This window comes from Enoplosus armatus, chromosome 2, assembly GCF_043641665.1.
Source record: "Enoplosus armatus isolate fEnoArm2 chromosome 2, fEnoArm2.hap1, whole genome shotgun sequence".
NCBI classification, from domain to species: Eukaryota; Metazoa; Chordata; class Actinopteri; order Centrarchiformes; family Enoplosidae; genus Enoplosus; species Enoplosus armatus.
In genome coordinates this window covers 3314151-3336823 of record NC_092181.1, presented here as the reverse complement: position 1 = coordinate 3336823, position 22673 = coordinate 3314151, and the positions used below count along the sequence as shown (strand labels likewise).

Below are 22673 nucleotides of genomic sequence, written 5' to 3'. Positions count from 1 at the left end.
TTTATGTTGAAGAAATCAAAAGTATCAACAGCAACACATGTACAACCAAACCCACCAGCCGAGGACAATTTTCTCTCTAAGTAGCCAAAACACACCGAGCATGCTGTCCAGTTACAAAAAATACAAAACGTGTAAATTATTGCACAATAGAAAGGCTCAAAAAGTTTTGCGTTTGATGCAATAGTATTGCCCCAATGATGGATCATGCATTCAGCTTTTTCCAGTCAGGGATGATAACAGGGCTGTACCGTGTACTGGTGTCTAACCCTGTTGACCTTTCCCCTCACTTATTGGCCAGTTAGCCAGGGTCGCTTTTTAGCCCGGGGAGCTGAGAGGGAGCTGCCAGCATGCTGCTCTTTGCCTACTCAGTCTTAATGTCATTAGCCAGAGGGCGGTCGCTGTGCCACTTCTTCATGTGTTTCTCCAGAGTGCTGTATACACTGAAAGGCATGTGGCAGATTTCACATTTGTACACGTCCTTGCCCATCTGTCCGTGGGTCTTCATGTGGCGGGTGAGCTTTGAGCTCTGGGCGCACGCATAGCTGCACAGCTCACACTTGTATGGCCGCTCTCCAGTGTGACTGCGTCGGTGCACTGTCAAGTTGCTGCAGTTCTTGAACACCTTGCCGCAATACTCACAGGTGTCACTACGGCGGCCGTCCTTGGAGCTCGGCCTGCCATTCCCACTGCCGCCGTGGGGAGTGCTGGCCCCACTGCCGGTGCCGCTGCGTCCTGAAGCGGCCCGTTCCCCATCAAGCTCTCCAGGTGGAGTGGAGAAGCGCAAGCTGCCGTTTTCTGACGAGTGCTCAGATGAGGAGGCGAAGGGGGATTGTCTGGAGTCTCCACCTGTGAAGTTGATGAAGGGGTCCTTGAGTTGTCGTGAGGCAGCGTAGCCCGCTAGCCACTGGGAGTAGACGTTCTCTGTGTTTGGGATGGTGGGCGTGGGGGGGTCAAGGTCCTTCTCCACCTTGATGCGCTTGGACAGGGGACTGAGGGAACCAGGGCTCACCCCTCCACCCAGCAGCTTCCTGGACAGGCTGTCAGTGGATAGAGGTCCCAGGCCATTGATGGTAGTGGTGGTTCCATCATCTGCTCGGTCTGACTCCATGGCCAAGTCCTCATCACCAGGCTCCCGGGACGAGCTCCGGCGGTGTGGGTGCAGGGCCTCGCTGTTCTGGTGGTGGCGGGCCCCTTCTAGCCGCAGACTGAAGCGATAGTCATTCATTCCCTCTCCTTCTTCGACTCCGGGCTTACTTTCAATTCCCTCCTCGCCCTCCTCCTCTTCTTCTTCCTCTTCTTCCTCCTCCTCTTCTTCCTCCTCTTCCTCCTCCTCCTCCTCTTCCTCCTCTTCTTCTCCATTTTCAGACATCAGGCCATTGTTCTCACTCTTGAACTTGGCCACCACTGACTTGAGAGCGTCTGTGGCACTGCCCATCAGCTCACTGGTACCAGGTTCAGGGGAGCTTGCAGTCGAGAGGCCGTCATCTGACTTGGCATTAAGCGCCGAAGACTTGCTCTGACAGTGCGTCTTCATGTGTCGTTTCAGTTTGCTGGCCTGGGTGCAGGCATGGTTACAGAGGTGACACTTGAATGGCTTTTCCCCTGTGTGGCTACGCCGGTGGACGATAAGGTTGCTCTGGAACTTGAAGGTCTTCCCGCAGAACTCACAAGACTTTGACTTGAGAGGTGTGCCCGGTTGGACCGCATTGGATACAGGATTGGGGGTGGAGCGTGAGCCAGAAGGTGACTGAGAGGTGGAGAGGGGAGGTGTAGCTGAAAATGGAGGCTTAGAACCTGGCTGGAATGGCTGTAGCAGCCGTTGCATAGGGCTGGGCCTGTTAGGGGAGAGAGGTGGGGAAGCCCCAGTGGCATTCCCAGCCAGCTCACGTAGACGTCTAGAGAAGTCCATGCTCGGAGGGGCTTCTAGCGGCACTGAGTTAAGCCTCATCACCCTGTCAAAGGCGCTGGGATGGTGGGTTGCCAGGGCCAGGTCATCGGGGCTGAGGTGGTGGCGGGGTGGCGGGCTGAACAGCGGTGGGGTTCGGGGGTAACGGCCCTCACGGGGTGTGGACGCTGAATCCCGGCCAGACCCAGAACCCGGCATCCTCAGAAGGCTGTAAGGACTGCCATCAGCCAAATGGACAGCATGGAGGGGAGGCTGGGAGGAGGCACAGTCACCCCCCATCCCAGGAGCTGCAGCCACGCGGGGGGTGAGGGGGCTACCAGGTTCGCTCTCCAGATAGATGCGGAAGCCATGGGTGTTCTGGGCATGCTGGAGCAGGAACCAGGCACTGGTGAAGGGCTGCTTACAGGTGGTGCAGGTGTAACTGCTGGGCTCATCTTTATCTGACAAAAAAAAGGGACACAGAGAGAAATGAAATTTAAAATTTACCTGTTATACAACTTACTGATGAACAACTAACTGATATCACACCATAATTATAGACAAATTCAAAGAGATGCACGACACTTCAATGATGAAACTGAGGTTTTAAAATACATAACAAAATGTCCAATATGATTTAGCAGCGAAGCCATTTCATTTTTTGAACTACAAATTCACTGCTATTTTTTCATTTTCTAGCACTTTCAAAATACACTCTCATTACATCACCAAATATTAATAAAGTGACTGTGATTACATATAAGCTTTAAAAAAGATTCTAAAAATCTTGAAATGGCACGACACAATTGGATAAAAATAACAGCACAGAGAAATTCATCTTTTTTACTTTTGTGATCATTAACACAGCGCACAGAGCATTTTAAAATCTGTACTATCTCAAAACTGTGACATATGTGAAAGATTGAATATGCATTTTATATTTTTTCCAAACCAGCATTCCCATCCAGTGGGTATATGCTTAACAAAAGAATAAATGAAACAATAATGAGAGATATCAGGCAGCAAATACACAATTTACACAGTTGAGAAGGCATAGGAATATTTCAAACAATAATTGACTTTCAATAGCACTTGCACACTGACCGGAGATTTGCCTGACAATGCACGCCTAATCTCGTTAAACACACTCATCTCCCCTCCAATGCCATGTTTACAGAATTAGCTAGGCTAAAGTGGCACATGTATCTGATGCTGCATATTAATGCTGAATACAAATAAGAGGTCACATGTTAATAAATTGTACCAACGTTTATCACAAAAAACACACATTTGCAGTAAATAGAAGCAAAGGGGAAAATTGTGTATGTGTGTTTGTGTGTGGGTGGGGAGGCTCCTATGAAAATGCATTTCATGCATTACTTTTCTATTTCTGATATTTCATGCTTTATGGATTTATTTAAATCCTCTCAGGTGAATAGAAAAGGAGAAGAAGAGGAAAGCAGAAGTGAGAGATATGCAAAATAAGAAGCATCCGCCACTTGCAAATGTGCTCCCTCTTTCATCTTTTGGCTTTCTTATCCTTTCTTCTCTTTTTTCTTTTCTCACTGGAGGGCATTTTTCTGAAGTCATTTGCAGACACTGAACCCAAAACCATGGCCACACTGTGCTCGAGACGGAGAACAAGGGAGAGCGAGAGAGGAAGATAGGCTATGTGTGTGATTGCGACCATGAGTGATCCCTAAGATGGTGGATGGACAGTCTTGCATGTTTTAAGCCTGCTGTGGCTAAGAGACAAAGGGGTGAAGAAGGGGCAGAAAGAGAAGATGGCTGCTGAGAGAAAAGAGGGATGTTGTGGACGGAACAGATTGCTGTTCTGTGGTTCTCCTTTCTATCTCATGTGTCCACGGCCACCGTGGCCCCCTCCGACGATCTCACTTAAAGACCAGAACACGGCATAAAATGTGCACCCAATCAAACCTTCCACGCAAACCTTTTTCTCTTGACTGAAAAGAGTTGGAAGGGGGGTATACTGGTAAATTATGGATCATTACAATCTGCAAAAATTACAGTTAATTGCTGCCACCTGCAAGGGGCTTTGACCCACTATGGAATTTTTCCATCATAAAAAAGCCATTTGCCCATAGACGTTTTTGCTCCCTCTCTCATAAGCACAAATAAAATGTGCCCATTACATTGGCCTTGGCTATATGTATGTTTCCTGATTATGTGTGTGTTTTTATGGCTTTAAATAGAAAGCCCCATATCACTCGTAAAAACCATTGCAATAACCTGGCCTCCCCTGTTCATTTTGCTTTGATTTGCAGCCTATACACACTTCCTCAACCCCGTCTTGATGTGTGAGCAGAGAGTATGTATGCATGAGGAGGAAAATAGATGATTTTTTCTGTTATTGTGAAGGACGAGGGAGGGAGATGGGGGGTTGGCTAGAATGTCGTCTTCTCCTCCGAGACACAGCCGCGTCCGTCAGAGGAAAGAAAGCACAGAGGGATCGTGGAAGTGAAGGGAGGAGGCAGGGCAAAAAGGAAGTAGGGAGAGAAGTGTGGCGTGAAGGGGACAATCCTAATGACAACCCACAACGTTTCTGAAGGACACGAGAGCCACAATACAGCACTTCAAAGCCGGTAGTCAATTCATTTTCTTATGTATCAAAAACAGCATGTCTCGTGCTATACAATCATAAGCCCATCTATGGACATTTGACAAACTCGTGCCACAAGCAGCGGTGATAATTGTTATTCCCATCCAGGCAGTCGACACATTGATGGGCATCAACACGCCAGATTCACAACAATGGCAGAGAAGATATCTAAATAAGCCCACTATTGTCCTTAATAGCTGTCCTCAAAGGAATGGAAGGACAGTTCTTCAAAAGGCGAAAAGACATTTTGACAAGGCGTTTGACGGCCTTGAAGGGGTTTTTTTGCTAGTAAGAAGAGCAGAGAACTGTGCGAGGGAGGAAGGATGATCTTATAAACGAGTCTGTTCTCTAATGGAATAAAGGAGAGCTCCCTCTCACTCTCTCTGTCTGTTTCTCTCCTTCCATTAACTCTAAGTCTGTGGTGAGTTAGGGCTGGAGAGCAGGAGAGCTGGGGCTAATGCTGGATCTCCAGGTCCCTTTGAAATAGGATCAGCAGAGAGGAGAAACCACACTGACAACCCCTTAGCTGCCATTTCATGGCAGGGGCTGAAAGAGGGGACTTTGGGGGAAAGAAGACAGAAAGCGTATAGGAGGAGTGAGAGAGGGCAGGGGGATCAGGAGCAGAAAAGTGGAAGAACGATAATCACAAAAAAAGAGTAATATAAAGAACGAAAGGGGCACAGAGGAGAGACGTAGAACAGTCAAAGCGAGAGAGAGGGGGTTAACAACTCCTTCAAAGCCATTTCAGCACATTGCAACACTAAGCTAGGAGGAGGCTATTATGGTGTCTAACGGACACCGTGCACCGCTATCAGGCAGAGAATATGATCCAGGGCTCATGCACAAAAGCACAAGGCCAGCTGACACAAGGGCAGAGGGGAAATTATGGCTCCTTAAACAGCAGATATGGACACCACATTCACACCACTGTCCCAGACAACTGTTGACCAGACAAAGCAACACACCCAAGCAGTCTGAGGCCTCATGTACACTTTGCTCATGCAGATTGCTCTATTGTTAGTGACCCAACCCCCAAAGCCAGTCTCACGCGCACTCAGTCTCTCTCAGTCACCACAGACATGCACCCAGAGAAACCATAGCCCCCCCTTCTTCCTTTATCCCATCAGGCACAAATACAAACAAACAAAACAGCAGACGCCAAGACAACCATGACCTTGACCCATTGTTGGCAGGTTAACGATGTGTTCTCCCCTGCATCTCTCAATCAAACCCACCATCCATCCACTGCACCCACTCCCTTAAACTTTGTAGTCATACATCCAAAAGTTTGTAGCAGACTTGGCTTGGCCTCCCTTTTTTCATTTCGTCCTTGACCAAGCCTGATGGTGGGCTCGGGCCGTCCTGGTGTGACCATGCAGCTCTCACTGATATTGGTCATTTAGCTAATGGAGGATCGAGCTAACAGGATTAGCTCACATGCCTTCCAAAAGGGGAAGGAGGAAGAGGAAGGCACAGAGACGGAAGACACAGCATGTCACCGCCATTTCCCAAAGTTATCAGTCGCCTGAGCTCGGGGGCACTCACACACACACACCTGAAAAGTGATTATGCTAATAGCAGGTCTTTGCCAATATTCATAAGTGTTTATAGGTGTTGGAGTGAGTGCCTTGTTAAGACAAAGGGTTGTCAATACAGTGCCTCTTAAGAGCGCCTCAGCCGTAACTGGCGTTAATGTGATTACCACTACTGTTTATGTCATTAGGGTATTCACAGTCAGGGATTGGACAGGGGTGAAGGGTGAAGCAGGAGAGGACAGGTTGAGGAAGAAGGTGGGGAAGTAGCGGAGGCTCCAAGGCACCCATTTGTGTCCTGTGTTTTCTAAACTTCACTCTGTTGTACATGACTTTCACCTGACTCGAAGGCCTGAGTGGATAAAAGATTGTTGGCAAATGACCTAAAATCATTCGTCAGGGGCTTTAGAGTGTGAGAGCAGTTTTATTTTCCTAGCTAATTTCATACTTGGGTATTGGGTGTCTCACGTTATCACCCAAAGATGTTACATCAGTCTCAGCATCCGTTTGTATTTGTGAAAATACCTGATAGAGCAGCTGGCTGGCCTTGACCTTCCTCCTTACTTCTCTATCTCTCTCTGTTTGTCTGTGCTTCTCTGCCACAGCCACACTCACCAGGGCTCATACACTCACTTCTTTGTCCCGGGCCAGACTCGTTGTGGTGCGCTGAGCCACTGGCCACAGACAAAAGGCTTGTTTGACCAACACTTGTTCCTGAGACAAAGCTGGATGCAGGAAATACGGTTTACTAAACAGAAAGCCAGCCAGGGAATAGAACAAATCCCCAGCTTTTTTACAAGTCTGATGTGGACCGGGGCCTGCAACGCTGGCTGGTGTTGGAGTCGCACATTACACAATCGGGAGAAGCTGACCGCTAACCACTACACACATCACACACACGAAGAAGGGCACACAGAGAGAGGCAGTAAGAATAAGAAAGAGAGCTAAGAGAGCAAAAGATGGGAAAGAGAGAGGTAGACTAGGACAAGAGAAGCCTAGCTGGCATGAACAAGCAAGGGGGGGGGGGCGCAGATCTCCAGATAAAGATGCATGGTGGTCTTTGAGGGCCTGTGCCCAGTATAAAGTAATCTGCTGGCTGTGGCTTTGTCTCCAATCAGACTTTCACACTTCTTACCTTTCCTCTCCCCTTCTCCTGAAAGTTGATAAGAGCAACAGTGGAACTGAGGAGCCACTAAGAAACCATTATGGACAGATGGCACTCGCACAGGGGCCAATGAATGCATGCAGCATACACAATAGACAAATGTGTGTATGTATGTGTGTGTGTGTGTGTGTGTGTGTGTGTGTGTGTGTGCTGGGGAAGCCAGTGTGTTTTTCATATGCGTGTGCTTTTGCATGCGTGTGAGTGTTTCTCTAATGGGCTCATACGTGCTCATTGTTAGCGAGTACGACCACATGACTGTGTCCATGCATGTGTGCATTCATGTGTGTGTGTGTGTGGATATTAGTATGTAATACACTTGCTACAATCATTTTAAAATTAGCATTTCTCCGCGCCGTCTGTTTCCCTGCGTAACCTTACTCCCTTTGATCTTTTCTCGGTTGAACTGTGTTTGAACTGACCATCCAACCACCCATCCGTCCGTCCGTCTATCTCTCTATCCCTCCATCTATCCATCCATTCATCCATTCCGACTAAGCCCAGCTGGACAGCTTCGTGCTTGGGTGCGGCTTGGTCCGGCAGACCTTATAATAGGCTGGGCCAGCCGTGTCTCTGATGCAGATCATTATTTGCTCTCTGCTTACCAGCGACGGTGGGAGGCAGCATGCTGTTGTTTCTCATCCTAGCTCTAATGGTACGGTGAAAAGACCTCTGGGCTTCTAAGCTTAACCAGTCTAATTAAATGGACCATCGCTTATGTAAGCATCCGCAGAGATTATTTATTGAGTTGGGATCCGCTTCACAGGATCAAACCGCCGTCAACAAAAGCCAACGCTCAATGGAGTAGGTATTAAATAAAGGAGTGGAATCAAAGAAACTGCAAACTGCCAAGTGTCAGTTTAAGCACACATATCCAGGTACATAAGAAGACTTAATCAAGCAGGAGTATTTTTGGACTCGGGCAATATCCCAGATGGGCGAGGAGTCTCTGAGCACTTCAGAGGGGAAATGTGAAAAGTATTCTGTCAAAGGAAAGATATGTCTCAATAATCTGCAGCTTAAGGGTAGGAGGATAGAGTAAAATAGGCTAATGAAGAATATAACAGAATAAAACAGAATTCAGTGGAATACAGTAGAATACAATAGAACAGACATGTTTGCCTTCTTCGCTTTCAAAATACAGGCTGCAACATTCAGATGAGAGCGTCCGCTGTCTTTCCTTACAAGCATCATCCCTGTTTGAAGTGCACAGACAAGAAAGCCTCGGTAAGACATGAGGCCAGCAGCCTGAGCTTCACTATCTCTGCATAGCTCAGCTTTTGACAGGCTAGCGTCCCTGCAGAAAGGATGGAGGGGGACCAGGGAGGTCAACTAGCTGCACATTTCTGCATAAATCTCCAGATAGATAGCATCAGGAGAAGAGAAACAGGGGAGGGAGGCAGGCAAGCGGTGGAGGATGATAAGGCCCCCGGGGCAGGGCATTCGACACTGTCAAAACTGTTTCGTCTCTGGCTATTGGACGAGTGGAGCACGTTATGAGCCTGCATACCATTTGCCAGGACGTGATTCGGCTTCACCGGAGCATACAGGGCCCCGTATCTGACCTCCCCGCTTTCCCCCTCTTCAGTCTTCACAGACATGCAGGGAGCTGGACAGAACAGCACAAACAGCGCATGGCAAAAGACTATGAAGATGTTACAGTCATAAAGCTTACAAAAACAGCTCTGATAATCAACAGCTTTACTGGGGAATATTCTGAGCTACATGAGGCACTAACAGAAATCATAAGACGCCAACACGTCAGTTGCCGTCATGTTGTCACAAAAAACAAACAACTACAACACACTGTGTGTCAAAGCAAAGTGCATCGGCAACAGACAACAGAAGTCCCAAATCAAAGCTCACAGACAGCAATGGGACTGATGCTTCACAGGAAAATCATTAAATACCTGAATCAGCATTTAGTAGCATAGATAAAAATACTGACATTATAAACAACAACTGCAGACTGTCAGCATGATAAGACTGATAGGTTAGGGCTGTCATTTTTAAATCCCCTGTATCAAAGGCCAACACACAAAGAGCTGGTGTAAGTAGCACAACAATGTGAACTCCTGAACAATAGTCTTGTTTTATCCTTATTATTGTTTCATCCTTTTTTTTCTTCCTAACTGTGAATCCACATTTAGAGAATACCAAAGAACAAGAAGCGATTGTTTTATATGTACTTCATTTATTACCCAAATAAATGATTCAATTTTTTGCCCTCTGGCAGGAGCACAGTATCAGCCAGGCTGGATCAAGTATGAATTAACTATCTTGCTTGAAGACACTTCAGCAGGAACGCCTCCCCTCTCTCTTATTCTAAATACAATTGAACTTTTTATGGGATGTTCTGGCGAGGGAAGTGTGATACAGATTTCCGCCGTCCTCTAATGCATAAAGAACAAGAGGCTTTCCTTCCTGGGAAATTGTCTGTCAACCCCTGCATGACGCACTCCTACAAAAACTGAAAGTCTTCTGAAAGGAAAGGATTCATTAGGTTTTTGACATTTAGCCCATATAATGTTGGAGTTTTTGTTATTTTGTCCATCTGCTGTGTGTGTGTAACCCTATATTTAGTCAATGAGTGGACAATGTGAATGTCTCGCAAGAGGGTAAACATTTGTATGTTGCAATATCAGGATTCACCACCAAGTATGCAGTATAGACAGTATACAGTGTAGACTTGCACGGACACATACATGTACAGATAAAGCATGCACATAAATACACAAATAGCCACACTCAATGTATGCCATGCACACATATAATATGTTGAAAAGTTGGGGTGAAACAAAAATTAAAGGGAATAAAAAGAGGAAAAACTAAAATGAAGTTAGGAGGCGAGAGAGAGAGAGAGAGAGAAGAAAAGTTGGAGAGGAAGAGTGGGCAGTGAGGGTTGGAGACTTCGGCTGATCTACAGGCACAGACCTGCAGTCAGTGTATCTCGGAGCTGATGGAAGTCCGGACACACACACACACACACATGCACACACTAAGTCTGTCTGGACTGAGTGTCGGAGTCTGGAGGATAGAGTCATTCCCTCTCCGTCCCTCATGCAGCCTGCATGGTCCTTTGTTACTCCTCCTTCCATCACGCTATTTCCTTAAAGTCTGATGACAGCACTGAGAGGTAAAGTGGGTCTTTCACACATACACAGGAACACAGTTTCTGCCTCACCCTTTTCTTTTACCTCTGAAATACTCTACCCTTGGCCTATAAAGCACACAGTGATAGTTTCTCTAAATCTTTTTTTTTCTCGAGCACAAAGGGACACTACCTTTGGCTGTAAACACCTGTGCCACGATACACCTCTCATCTTCTCCACCCACTCATTTAGAGCCTGGCAGATCTCAAAATCCATCCATCAGGCCAGTGTGTACAAGTCTTTTTTCCACTCCTACTTTTGCCTGAGGTGCTCTGTCACTGTAAATAATTTACAGAGAAAGTGAGACACTCAGAACGGGCAAAGGAAAAAGACAAAACAGGGATCATTATTGTGGGGGGGCACTGAAGGTGGGTTTGGGGTTCCAGATGCACTTGGATCAACAGTAAAATACCACATTTCCATGCCCTGCTGCTCAAACGGAAGTAGGGAACTGTTAGGAAACACAAAGTTGACCTCAGTTGTTTGTTCCAAAACACGCTCGCAGTAGCCCCAGAAGCTCTCAAGCATGGACTATCATTTAGATACCAGTGAACAAGGGCTGTTTTAAACATGCAGTTATTTTTCGCCCTGTCCTACCACCTCAGGGTGAAAGGACCAGGGCATGTGAGCTTGGGCCAACCATAGCAGCTCGTTATGCATACGAGCCTCAAGGCATTGTGGAGGGACATGGCACTTTAAAACAAGAGGGCCAGTGTGTTGGAGTGTCCCGTGGCCTGAAGCTGTGGAGGCTGAGGGTTTAACACGCGTCCCATCTGCTGTGTGTGACTGTGCACACGGTGGTCGAGTGGTTAAGGAAGCATCAATAGCCGGACTCTTTAGATCGAGGGGTATCTCAGGGTCAAATGTAGCTAGCAAATCCATTTTCCTTAGAAACAGAGAAGTGGGAAGTCGAGAGAAATGTTTTTGTATATGTGGCGACCGCAGAACTGATGTCTGGACTTTGGATGAAAACTGATTCTATCACAAGTTCAGTGTATTTTTTTATGTTGGTACAGTATCACACATCCTCATTTTACCCCGTGAGATTCACTGCAATGTCATAACTAGTAAGGTTTAAGCCATGAAGTTCCCTGATCCTGTAATGAGAACACGGCCACTAACAGCGAGACCTCAATGCCCCAACCCATCGCCATCCATTCATGCCACCCTCCGTTCCTTGTTGCATTATTTATTCATCGAGGAGAAAACAGTGCTGGACCACTTCTCAACCCAGGCGCTTTCCAAATCCTGATTAAAATTGCAAAATGGCCTCCTGTTCAGCCCTAATTCAGCCCCTTCAAGACATTCTGACAGAAGCAGGAAGAGACGTAGCAGAGCGAGGAAGTGGTCAGATATCCAAAGTGACCTACAAAGGTTTCCTTCAGCGCTCCTCTGCTCGATGCTTCAGTGAACTGCTCGGACTACCATAGAGGCTTGATACAAACCAGGTCCCCACCTTTATAAGGATTATGATATGATTATGATTTATTGTTGTTTTGGGCAAATGGCTCAAACAAATGGTTGCCTAATCAAACGAGTCATGGTTGGATTGCGTTTTACAGGGCTCAATATTCTTTCCCAATGACACAACACTGTACTGTACATACCAGAGAAAAGACTGTAGGGTTAGAACGGGGTGACGGCAGCCAGTTAATACCTACATGTAACGTTTACCATCAAACAGTCCGTAAGATGGATGGGCCATATGCTTGGCAATGGCAGGCCACGCTCCACACAATTCTTCATCTCCGAGGCTCGTTGTACCCTGCCTACTAATTGAAGACATGTGGTCTGATCAGCTGCTATAGCAATGCAAGAGAGGCGGGTAAAATGGTGGACAATAAGACCTAGTGCACCCCAGAGCCGTATTCCTCTGTCTTCCAACGGAAGGCAAAATCTGCATTTATATCAGTGACTATGTTTAACTTTGTGGCACTGTAAGTCCTTGTAAGAATCATTTGAAATCATGTTAAACACAGCAACATGTGTCTTTCCAGTTATATCCTGTGTACACCCACACCGTCACTTGCCTGTTAAAAATACAGCATGTGGACCCTTCCGCTTATTCTCCCTCGAGGTGTGTCAGGAACATGCATAGGTCCAAGCAGTAGCGAGCGTGATATTAATTAAGGTAGCCAACCTGTAGGTTCCTTTGTGCCCAGCTGTAGAGCATAAATCAGGCTTTTAACGAGGCTAGGGCCCTAAGATCTCAAACCGTGCTGGAATGCTACCTGCACAGCCATGCCAAAAATCTGTCTGGGTCTAGGGCTCCTATAGATCACTATGTTTATAAGGGGGGCTATAGCGACCTACCCTGGGGAGGGAAGAAGGGAGGGCGGAGCAGAGGAGCAGAAAAGGAGGGTGGCAAAAGGGGGGCAAGAGCTATTTCTATTGGGTCATCAGGTTTAAGTAAACATGTGTGGTGTTGGTGTGTAAGTGTGCATGTGTCTTGCATGTATGCATGTGTGCTACACCACAACATTCTCTTGTTTTTATGAGGACTCTTTATAAGAAGCAACGGTAACCAAGGAAAAATATTAAGACACATGGAGCCTAATAAGAGACAGAGACTTAAGACGGCAGGAACAGGTACAAACTTATCCAGTGGATCGGCAAGAGTCAAGGAATCATCAGCAAGTCCTTTTCTCTCCCTCTAGTCATAGTTAATACTTGTCTTCGAGAAACGCAAATATGAGCTTTTAGACCTCGGACGGAGTTGATGAACAGGATATGTGGAGAAAGCCCGTGTGCCTTTGGTGACAGAAGGATTTATTCACAGACAGCTGCAGGACAGGACACATGCAAGTAAAGACTGACTGACTGACTTGTTGAACGGCAGGCCGAGTCCACCTTCAAGCCATCGTTTCTGCACAGAAATGGCCCATGAACACAGACATTCCCCAACAAGCAGTGGCAAGACGCACTCACACATATGCATACAGCCAATACACAGGCATGATGTAAAAGCAATGTGTTAAACTGTACTGTATTTTATTGTCCTATGCATTAAAGAGTACAGCAGTACTTTCCAATGCAATGCCTACCCTCCTGGAAAGCTTACCAGCTAACCAACCGTATATGAATAAGTCAGTGTAGAAGCGCAGAAATCTGGATTAATGGCTGATCAGGGGATGGGTAGAGCTGGTCTCTCAGGCTGCACTCTGCAGCAGCACCTGAGATTTATGGGCCAGATGTTTGTGCCATTGCTTCTCTAACAAACTATAAAACTTCATTTACAGAGGGCAACAGTGGAGTCTCAATGTAAAAAATCACCAACATGCTAAAATTCTGCTGCGATGATGCAAATGTCAACTCCAGATAATTAAGATACATAACTAACAAACAGCTTTCATTATTCTTATGCACTCCTGCAGTTTCTCCGTCTCTGTTTCCCTCTTTTTCTTTCTCTCTCTCGTGTCACTTATAAAATGACAGCCCTGACAGGAATGTAACTCCACTCCCTGCCAACGTGAACTCAGGTTCTCAAGATCCACCCTGTCATTTTGAGAGGGGCTGACAAACCTCTGACTGACGCAGAGGTCGCGGCGGGCATCGCCCCCGGCGGACTGCCTGTGTTGCATTCCAAGAAATGAACTCTGTAGGTTTGCACAAGGTCAAACTGTAAAGATCCTATATACTCATTCCACACATGTCCAGCTGATATGGAGTAGGCCGACAGACAAGCGCTTTAGAGGCAGCTATCTCATGTACCTTTGACATGGCCATACAGATATATAAAGACATAAAAAGATATGTTTGCTCTTAAAACACGTGTCCTTTATTGCTCTCATCCGGTTTCATCACCTTTGCAGTCCACAGAGGGGTGGCTGATGAAAAGAGGAATTAAGGGCAGTGAAAGAACAAGGATATTATCTGAAGACGAAGGGGTGTCGTTGAAGGGTGTCAAGAATGGCGTAAAAAGCTGTGGAGAGGAGAAGAAGGGAAAAACAAAAGAATGGTGGACAGCTTTACACTGCAGCACCCCATTCTAGATTACATTAGTGGCAGCTGCTTCCTTTGTGTGGTTTTATGGCCTGGCCCCAAGAAAAAGCTGCTAAAATTTCATTTAATCTGCTGCAGAAACTCAAGTGTCTGTCAGCCACTCAAACAAGGGGGCCTTAAAAGCACTATGCTCTCAGATAACTGAGGCAAAATAACGCTAATAATATCTCTCTCCGTGGCCATACAGGCTGACATTTTGTGTAACCAAAGAGGGCTTGCCTGTGCCGCCGGTGCATGGGAAACTGGCCTGCTCTCCCGGTCCAGGGGCAGGCCCTTAATGGCGGGTGAGGGAGCCAGACAACGTCCCCCTTCTTCCCTCCTTCTCTCCCCCTTTATCTCCACCTCCTGTTCATCCTTCCAAGTCATTAGCTTATGTTAATCGCTAAAACTACCAAGAGTGACCCCCAATTTCATTTAGTATGCCACTATACTTAACAGCAGATGACGACGCAGCTGCTACAACTGATTTATTAAGGTAAACTAATTGTATGACTGAGTCTATATTTTGTGCTCATTTGTATCAGTTGCCCACTCTCTCAGACTTTGACTCATACAGTGTGTGATGAAATAAAGTCCAAGCCTCATACAATTTATTTTCATTTCAAAATATATCCTGATTACAAAATCCATTTCTGTTCTCACTCATTCACGCCTTTGCTTGTGGAAAATAACTTTGTCTTCATGTCCATGTTCAAAAGTGCTTTGTAAGAGCAATATTTTTAGCCTACGTTCTCTGAACAAAGCCTCACTTTTTCCAAAAACCTATAAGTCTATAAAATGGCCCAAAGTTTAACAGGATTTAAGCCATAATTAAACAAGCTACAAACCAAATGTGCCAGAAAATGGAAATGCCAGCAGTATCATTCAAAAACAAACGCTATATCTCAACTGCCTACTCAATATCCTGCTCCTAAAGACCCAGATACTCAAAAGTAAACACAAAAAAGCCCCACAACATTTTGCTGGCCGTGTTGGCCTGACACAGGGACGGAGCTTTGACAGCGGTGGTAACTGACAGAAAGCAGCAGTACAGGCAGCGGTTAGGGGCAGCTTCCTTCCTGGGCTTTGGGTTCACGTGTCCACATACGTCCACATACATTTTATTCAGATAAACTGAGGGGGAAAGGGGAGGGGGTGGAAGAGAAGGGGCTATTTTGCCATGTGACGCAACTGATGTCGCTTAAGACATAAGGAAGAGGGGACTGAGGGGAGCCAGGAAAAGACCAAAGCACCCGGCAGAGATAGAGAGACAGGGAGGTGTCTGTCAGAACCAGATCTCTGCACCCTCAGTGTGAATGGGGCAGATCACAGATGACGAAAGTAAGCTAGTGACTCTTTATCCCACAGGAGCAGGTCTCACTTGCATACTGCTCATCCTCTCAGGTTTGGCTTAGGCTTAAGAGACTGACACCAGCGTGAGGATAATGACATTGAACAGTCAACCTCCTTTCTCCTAGTCCAGCAAGACAGGCAGGTTTTTCCTCATAGAATCATTATAGAATCATTATAATTCCCAATGCATATTTGCTACTTGTTTTTGAGAGGTGGTAACTCACTGCACATTATCAGTAACTCTGTGGCTAATAGCAACTGTATCACGTCAACTAACTCTAAATATAAGGAAAATAATTTTAGTATACTTTCTTGCCAAGAGTTAGATGAAAAGATTGATACCACTCTCATGTTGGTAAACATGAAGCTACGGCCAGTTAGCTTAGCATAACATAAGGGGGAAACAGTTAGCCTTGCTCTGTCCGAAGATAACAAAATGCACCTACTAGCACCTCTAAAGCCCACTAAACACGTTGTAGATCATTTATTTCAAGTGTAAAAGAAAAATGACACAAATGTGTTTTACGGGGGTTATGTGCCAGGCTATTTAATACCTGGGCGTACTGACTTCCTGGAGTCTCTGCTGGTTGCCTGACAACCTCACAGTGACTCCAGGCTAGCTTTCCCCCCTCATTTAAGATTGTGGTATCAATCTTCTCATTTAACTCTTGGTAAGGAAAAGAATAAGAATATATTTCCCAAAATGTCAAACTATTTCTTTAACCTCCTGCTTCCTCTACTGAGTCCGGTCAGTTTCATCAGAAATTGAGCAGATTTTAAATTGAATTGCTCAGAGGAGGCTATAAAAAAAACTTTTCAACTATTCAGAACAACTTAAAAAACATGCCTGCTCAGACGAAAATATGCTAATGGGCATTCACCTTTTCCATGTAAAACAGTGTTTACACAAGGCAACAAACAGAAGACAGAAAGAAAAAGAAAAATTCAAAGGAAAAGCAACTCAGTAGCACAAATGAGTGCTAATGAAGACATAGCAAGCTGTGGATGAGGGGAGGGGGGGTGTGTGGAAGAGATGGGCGAGGGCAAATTAACCTTTTTAATTGGAGAGTGGTAGTCCTCTTTGGACCCTGCAGTTGGATCCAGAGTGCTGACAGATGATGAGAGGGAAATGGCAGGCCTATTACAGGCAATCTGGCCCTGCAACTTGGCAGACCACAGCAGTACCAGAGCCTGGGGAGAACAGGGCATGTCCAGCATGGAAAGCATTGCCTGCCAGACCGCTCACTGGCAGAGAAGGGCTTGCCTCAATAAAGGTATAAATAGAGAATGGTTATCTTGGCACTTTGAACTATGGGGTAAAGGGTTGTCATAAGGGAGTCTGGTTTCTTGTCTGATAACAAAATACTACTTGGTCAAGAAAAAGGAGAAGGGCTTTGCTTTAATGAAAGAGAGAGAGAACCAGTCTGACAGGTATGAGAGAGGAGAAGGGCCAAGGAGGGAGGTGTGTGTGTGGGGGGGGCACACTGAAAAATTCACACACCATTTGGGTTCACATGACTATGTACTCATGCACACACGCATTTTCAAAACCCAATACATCTGCCCCGGTGTTCACCGAGGAGCCAGATGCAAGAGAAAGACATCAGAGAGGATAACATCCTGTCTGTCTGTGTGTCTGGATGCGAGAGCCATGTTTATGTCTGGGGATACAAGGAAAACAAACATCAAGGTCAGAGAGGCTGGAGTCTGTCCAAGCGATAGATAGCCCCTTCTTAACAGGGCTGCAGGCCTGTTTTAACATACGGCCCCAGGGGGACACCAGGATTTAGACAGAACCCTTAGGCGGGATTTCATATTGAATATCGGGACCCTTACACTCTTAGAGCTATCTAACAAGCTGAAGACTTTTCACCTGACATCTGGAAGACGCTTGTAAGTGAACAAGCATGATGTCATTGTGAACATCAATCAAACCCATTTCATGTCATTTTCTCTATAATAAACAACAACCATCAAATTCATTGTCTCACTGTCCAGCAGACTGTTGATGTAAACATAATCCTGACGCCCGGTCTTTAATGCTGACCCCATTAGCCAGACGTCCATGGGCATCTCTAGGTCACCACCACAAAGACAAAGAATCACCAATCCTTACCTCTGTTTCTTCTCCTACCTCCCTTCCCCCTTGTCTGTCTGTCAGTCCATCTCTTAATCTACACTTTCTCTTCTTCTGTCTATCCCTCTCTTTGTCCCTCTGTCTTGCAACATGTATTCTAATGCATTTTGAACAAGGCACGGACAACATGGGAGATCACATAGGGTTGCTTTTAGTCACGTCATGCAAAGCTATTCAAGGGATGTTGCGTGGAGCTGTGGAAGCCCATAAAGTCTCACACTCTCCATATATATTGCCATGTGCACGCATACACACACCCACACACACCATCAGCATCCTCTGTCTGAATCTCATGCACACAAAGTCTCGCTTGCAAATTTCTCTCTCTGTCTTTGTATCTGTCTCTGTCCATAAACACACACACACACACACACATAGCAGACACATGGCCGAAGAGAGCAGACTACCATCTGGGAGTAGTGGCCGGCTTTGTCTGGGGGGGTGAAAGCGCCAACACGACCCCCCTTCAACACACACACACACACACACGCACACACACACACACGCATAAACCATACACACAACCCTTACAACGGCCCCCATCGCCCTCCCCATCCAACTGCTCTAAGTGTGAGAGCTCTTCTCATACAATCTGCACATATACATATGCAAATTTGCAGGGGGGCATTATAAAAACAGCCATCATCACACGCACACACACACACACACACACAGAAGCAAGATATTTAGTTGGCTTCGACACCAAAGTAGCCACGCAAGAGTTTTTGGAAACGAAAACGTGTTTCTGAGAAATAGAGCAAGAGCTGGAAGGCTGGAAGAAAAGAGCACAGGAAAAGTGAAGATGAAAAGGAGAGCCTTCTTTATAAATAACAAATTAATGTGAGCATGTGTGAAATACATGCAAATGGGATTGCATGCATTTACATGGAGACACGCATAAACACATGCACACGCAGACACACAAACATACATTATCCATGTTTGCCCTGCAGCATGCATGTGATGAATTTATATGCATAGAAACTCACTCCATCAATTGACACACGATGTATCAAAAGTGTCGGTGGGAGGCCCTCACAGACAACCACGATACACCAGACACCATTTGATTTTGGTAGGTTTGAGTATCCAGTCATTCTATAGGTTGTGGGGAGGGCTGGGTATTTGTTTGAAAGCCAGAACAATGCTTTTTCGTAATACCTTCGTTTGAGAAATATAAACATTTAGCAAAATTTGCTCAAAGTATCAGTGTTAAATAAATAATTTGGCCTAAACTGATTTAGATATCTGATCAAAAAATTTACAAACAAGCCTAGAAATCTGACCAAGCGTTCGATGCCAAATTTTGATATTTGACTCCTTTCGATAGCCAGCCCTTGTAAGCAAGGATACTTACAAATGAGAAGACGTTTACATTCTTAAATGTATACCAAACTTCAAAGAATCAAAAGGAAATTAATAATATGAAGATATTTGATACTAGATGTATCAACTTTTCTATGGCTGCACTTGAACTTGAAGTCTTTTGTCTAGCGTCCATTTGTCATAATCAAAGACCACAAGGCCCTGAGCGAGGACAGAAAAAGACAGAGCGAGTGAGAGAAACAGAGAAAGACACCTGCAAGTCTAGTTCGAAAGCCGACACCTAATGCACTCCTGTTCTTACATAAACCTCATCACAGCTTCGCACACAAGTTTCACACTTTTCAGCAAATCACTTCTCTCACCCCAGCAGTTCATGTTCACTTTTGCTTCAGTCCTGATCACGTTTTCCCCCATTTTACTTGATATTCTAACCATGCGCATGTCCAAAACTGTACACATTCAAATTGATCACAGAAACACTTTAATCATGATGACAGACAAATGACAGCTGTAGCCTGAACCAGGACTCAAATTAAGAGTTTCTACAATCCTGCAGTGATAAACTCGGTTCCTGGAATTCCTTAGATGTTCACGATGTGACAGAGCTTTCTGATCTGCCATCTCGAGGCAGGGTTTGTGTGTGAGCTGAAAGCATTTGAAGTGGAATGGTGAACAGCCTGCTTTCTAAACTCAAGGGACACATCCGAGTCGTAATTAGGAGAGGAGCTGCGTCCATATTTTATGGCGTACGCAGACACAAACACATTCACAGACACGATTTCCATTACCGCCATATGTGTACATGTATGATATATGGATCCACAGGCATATTCATGCATGTTAAGCTGACACAAATAGAAGGTTTTTCTTGCCCACACAGCACAACAGTCCATTATGTACATCTTCCATATCAAATTCTCTCCCCCAGTTTTCACCACTCTCATGTTTGCTGTAATGTTTTCAGTACACAATAGCAGCAGCGGTGTTAAGCTCATGTTGCCCCATCAAGAGGAGAGCACCAACAACAACCAAACACTTTTCCCTCCTCTTCCCACCCTGTTTACGACCGCATCCATTCGTCTCTCACTTTGTTCCCACGCTCCCTCGCTTCTTTTTTCTCTCCTCTGCATTGTCCTGTGCCCTCAGGTTAGAGGTTCTCTCTGTTTCCTCCTCTAAAGCCTGGAAAACAGAGGAGGTGGACGAGAGGAGGCAAGCTGGAGAGAGAAGAGAGAGAGAGAGAGAGAGAGAGAGAGAGAGAGAGAGAGAGAGAGAGAGAGAGAGAAGAGGGCCGGGCAACAAGGCCTGTCCGTCTGCCTCCCTCGGCCTGGCTGGCTAACCGGTCTGAACTGGTTCTGACATAGGTGAACCAGAGAAGTGTCCTCTTTCGCCTCTGGACAAAAAACGAACCATGGTGGCATTCCATCCACAGTCAGCAGGTACCAGGGAAGTGTGCATCCATGTGTGTGTCTGTATGTGCATGTGTGTGTGCGCCTGTCTCCCAAGACCTTTGAGGCCTGGACCATTGCCAAGTTCATCTGTTAATGGACAGCTACTAGGAGAGCTGCCCCATCCCCCTCTTTCCCTCCTCTCTGTCTCTCCAGCAGCCATGCCTGCTCGCGACCCCCCCTTAACCTCCCCAACCCCCAGCTAGGCCTGCCCAGAGACAGGCCCTCACTCTCCCTCTCCCTCCTCCTCCACTCCCTTTCTCTCCCTTCCCCTGAAAGCTATATCATTCCCTTTCTCCTCCTCCTCCTCCTCCTCCTCATTGCCCCCCAACACTCTGTGCTTCTCCTATTCAAGATAAACAGAGTGCTTCAAGTTCAGGGGACACCCTGGGACCCTTTAACAAAGCCATCTATCATGCTGTCTGCCTGAGACTCCTTTGGCCATAGTGGGCTCTGCTGCTGCTGCTGCTGCTGCTGCTGCTGCTACGTCTCTCTCTCAATCTGTGTGTGTGAGTGTGAACATACACAGACTGGACATAGACCAGCCAGCCGGCCTGCTAACCCTGACTAGCAACTTGCTCTGGCTGATCCCAAGCTGGACAATTTCCCCATTGTGTTTGTGGCCCCTCCTGGCCCCTCCAAGACCAGAGCAAAGACAGAGACCCCCCCCCGCTAATGCACCCCCTCTCTCCTGTTAAAACGAGACAAATTCACGACACGAAGGCACGCCGCGGAGCGAAGAACAGTGCGCACGCATAAGCCACTTTCTCTCCACACCTCGGAGACGGACTCCACTGACCCCTCTCCGATTCCCCTGAAGTCAAACTGGGGGACGATTAACCAAACTGTCAACAGCTTAATAGTCTGGGAATAAGAGACTGACAGTGGGCCTCGGAGCTGTGTGTAAACACTATGGAGATTATGAATGGTACACAAGAGAGAGAGAAAGAGCGAGAGAGAGAGGAAGAAGCCCCTTTCATACATGGATCCTGCAACATTTATGGGTTCAATTATCTAGGTAGCCTTTTTCGGCATTCAAGCACAGGTCTGCGATATGGAAATATTCTGTGACAGGTGTTTTCCCGAGTGGTATTCCATGCATTATTTCCTGCTCATTACGGGAGGCAGCAGCAAGTAGGAAAGCAAGGACACCACAGAGGAAGAGCGTGGTGAATTGTCACACAAGGCCGACTAAAAGATAAGAGTTTAAAACTTATAATCACTCGCCAGTTTTTTCATCCACACCTAGCGAAAACACATGCATTGTGATAAAACAGCCTGGCTAGAAATCCCACTTTCATGAAGGTTGCGATGTTTTGTGGTCATTTTGGAGGCTGGAGTTTGTGTATATTTTGTAATTTTAGGGACCACAACACTACCTTCGACAGTATGTGACAATGTTTTAAGTGCAGTGCCATTGTACCTGTGGTGGCTAAGAATGTTGTAACCTTTGGCATTCATTATTTATTTTAATTTAATATAGTTTAATGCTAATGTTTTTGTTGTTGTTACCTTGTTTCCGCTCGACCTATGCTTGAAGATTTCCAGAAATCAAGCTAGGTCCTGAGCGGGGAAACTGTCTGGAATATTTACAAGCTAAGGTGCATGTAGTTAAGGGGCCAGAGAGTTTCCTGGCTAACAACTGTGACACCACAAGCTCACTCCAGGCATGCGAGAGGGACCAGCACTCACGTCATGGTCGCGCAAACACTCACACGCATTTTCTATCTCTCCTCATCCCTCTTTCACTCCCTTTTCCTCTTCTTCTTTCTGCTTGTCCTCATGTCTCTCTCCAGCAGACAGCAGCCCCAAAAGCCCAGCAGCTGCTGTCCTCTCCAGCCTGTTAGAGAGGGGGACCGGCCTGCCGGTTTTAGAGCGCTAAATTATCCATTAGATGTTATCAAGTTGTAGCAGGGCGATGCCATTCTGCTAGGAGCCATCAATCTTTCATAAGTCCCAGGCACGGCGTGCATTGGGATGCACTACCAGAACCTCCCCACCACTCCCAGCACACCACCCACCCCATCCAACTCACCGTACTGCACGCAAACTTAGACATGTACACACAGTCAGGCGGACA

At 46.2% G+C, this 22673-nt stretch overlaps 1 protein-coding gene across 1 annotated transcript in view; it reads right to left on the bottom strand.

Moving 5' to 3' along the window:
- Positions 1 to 361: 361 nt before the first annotated feature.
- The window catches only part of LOC139295585 (B-cell lymphoma/leukemia 11A-like), a 32194-nt gene continuing 9882 nt past the window's right edge, over positions 362 to 22673 (bottom strand). The window contains exon 3 of the mRNA XM_070917797.1: positions 362 to 2346. Within this exon, the coding sequence (XP_070773898.1) occupies positions 362 to 2346 (1985 nt within the window). The remainder of the gene's footprint in view (positions 2347 to 22673) is intronic.